Here is a 1,382-nt window from a genome sequence, read left to right on the forward strand (position 1 = left end):
GGGTCCGAGCTGCCGGCAGCCGCCCTGCCCCACCCGCCCGGCCGAGCCCCCAAGAAAATCGCGCCTCGTCTGCAAGTTAGCTTGGCCCCGAAGCCCCGCGCCGCAGAGCCCCGCACTCACAGCCATAGTGCGGCCGGGCCACGCCTAGCCCGTCAACCTCGTCTGCGGAGGACATGGCGGCCGAGCCCGGGTCTCTGCTGAAGAAGCCGTGAAACCTTAGAGGCGCGGACAGCGGCAGCTGCAGCTCCTGCCAAGTGCGCGGGCTTGCCCGGGTCCCCGAGGCCCCGCCCATGCCGTCAACCCCACCCCGCAGGCCCAGTCCCAGCGGGACCGCCCGAGCGACACCGCCCTGCCGCACCGCCCTGAGCGGCCGGAAAGAGGCGGGGCCAGCGTCACCATACCCCGCCCCCAACTCCGCCCCCTCAGCCCGGCCCCGCAGGCATCCAGCTACCGTCTCCGTAGGCGGAAGGAAGAAGGTAGAGCCCATCCTCCAATCGGGCTCACGCTGAGCTTGCCCTGCCGGGAATGCCCGCCCAGGCTTATAGCCCCGCCCCCAGGGCCACCGCCCTATCCGCAACTCTAACCGAAAAGCTGCTGGTGTCTGCTACCTGAAATCAAAATAGTGGGTCATCTCCCTTCTCTTGCCGGCCCAGCTAACCTCTGCACCAATACTTGGAGAAGGTGGCCCAGGGTGTCTTGTTGGACACAAGCAGGCCCCAAACTGCCATAAAAGCCCTCCAACCCCACTCTCCACAGTTTGGCAACCTGGCCTCAGTCATCTTAGATTCGGCAGCAGTCACCAGATTACCCAGGTATTTGAGATGCAGATGCTAAAGCGGAACTCTGTCCAAACTCCCTACCTTTAGATCCCTTGACATTGTTCTTTGCTCTTTTCCCTTACCGGGGATGCCTCTGCCCCCTGCACCTTGTGGCTTGCCCTTCAGATATTGGTATTCAACGGTATTCTGAGCGCAGCCCTCTTCTGTTTTTTCTTTTTTCTTTTTTATTTATTTATTTATTTATTTATTTATTTATTTATTTATTTGAGATGGAGTCTTGCTCTGTCGCTTAGGCTAGAGTGCAGTGGCGTGATCTCGGCTCACTGCAACCTCTGCCTCCCGGGTTCAAACGAAGCTGACTCTCCTGCCTCAGCTTCCCAAGTAGCTGGGATTACAGGCGCCCGTCACCACGCCCAGCTACTTTTTTTATATTTTTAGTAGAGACGGGGTTTCACCATGTTGGTCAGGCTGGTCTCGAACTCCTGACCTCAGGTAGTCCACCCGCCTCGGCCTCCCAAAGTGCTGAGATTACAGGTGTGAGCCACCGCACCCGGCCCTATTCCGTTTATTCTTTGCCCAACTCAGTAACCTCTTCTACACTCG

The 1,382-nt window shown here is 58.9% G+C and overlaps 1 protein-coding gene across 1 annotated transcript in view; it reads right to left on the reverse strand.

The window, feature by feature from the left end:
* The window catches only part of IQGAP1 (IQ motif containing GTPase activating protein 1), a 117,248-nt gene extending 116,941 nt beyond the window's left edge, over positions 1–307 (reverse strand). Inside the window, 1 exon segment of the mRNA XM_017854987.1 lies at positions 121–307. Within this exon segment, the coding sequence (XP_017710476.1) occupies positions 121–292 (172 nt within the window). The 5' untranslated portion in view covers positions 293–307.
* Between the last annotated feature and the right edge of the window lie 1,075 nt (positions 308–1,382).

This window comes from Rhinopithecus bieti, unplaced genomic scaffold (assembly GCF_001698545.2).
Source record: "Rhinopithecus bieti isolate Rb0 unplaced genomic scaffold, ASM169854v2 scaffold_39857, whole genome shotgun sequence".
Classification (NCBI taxonomy): Eukaryota; Metazoa; Chordata; class Mammalia; order Primates; family Cercopithecidae; genus Rhinopithecus; species Rhinopithecus bieti.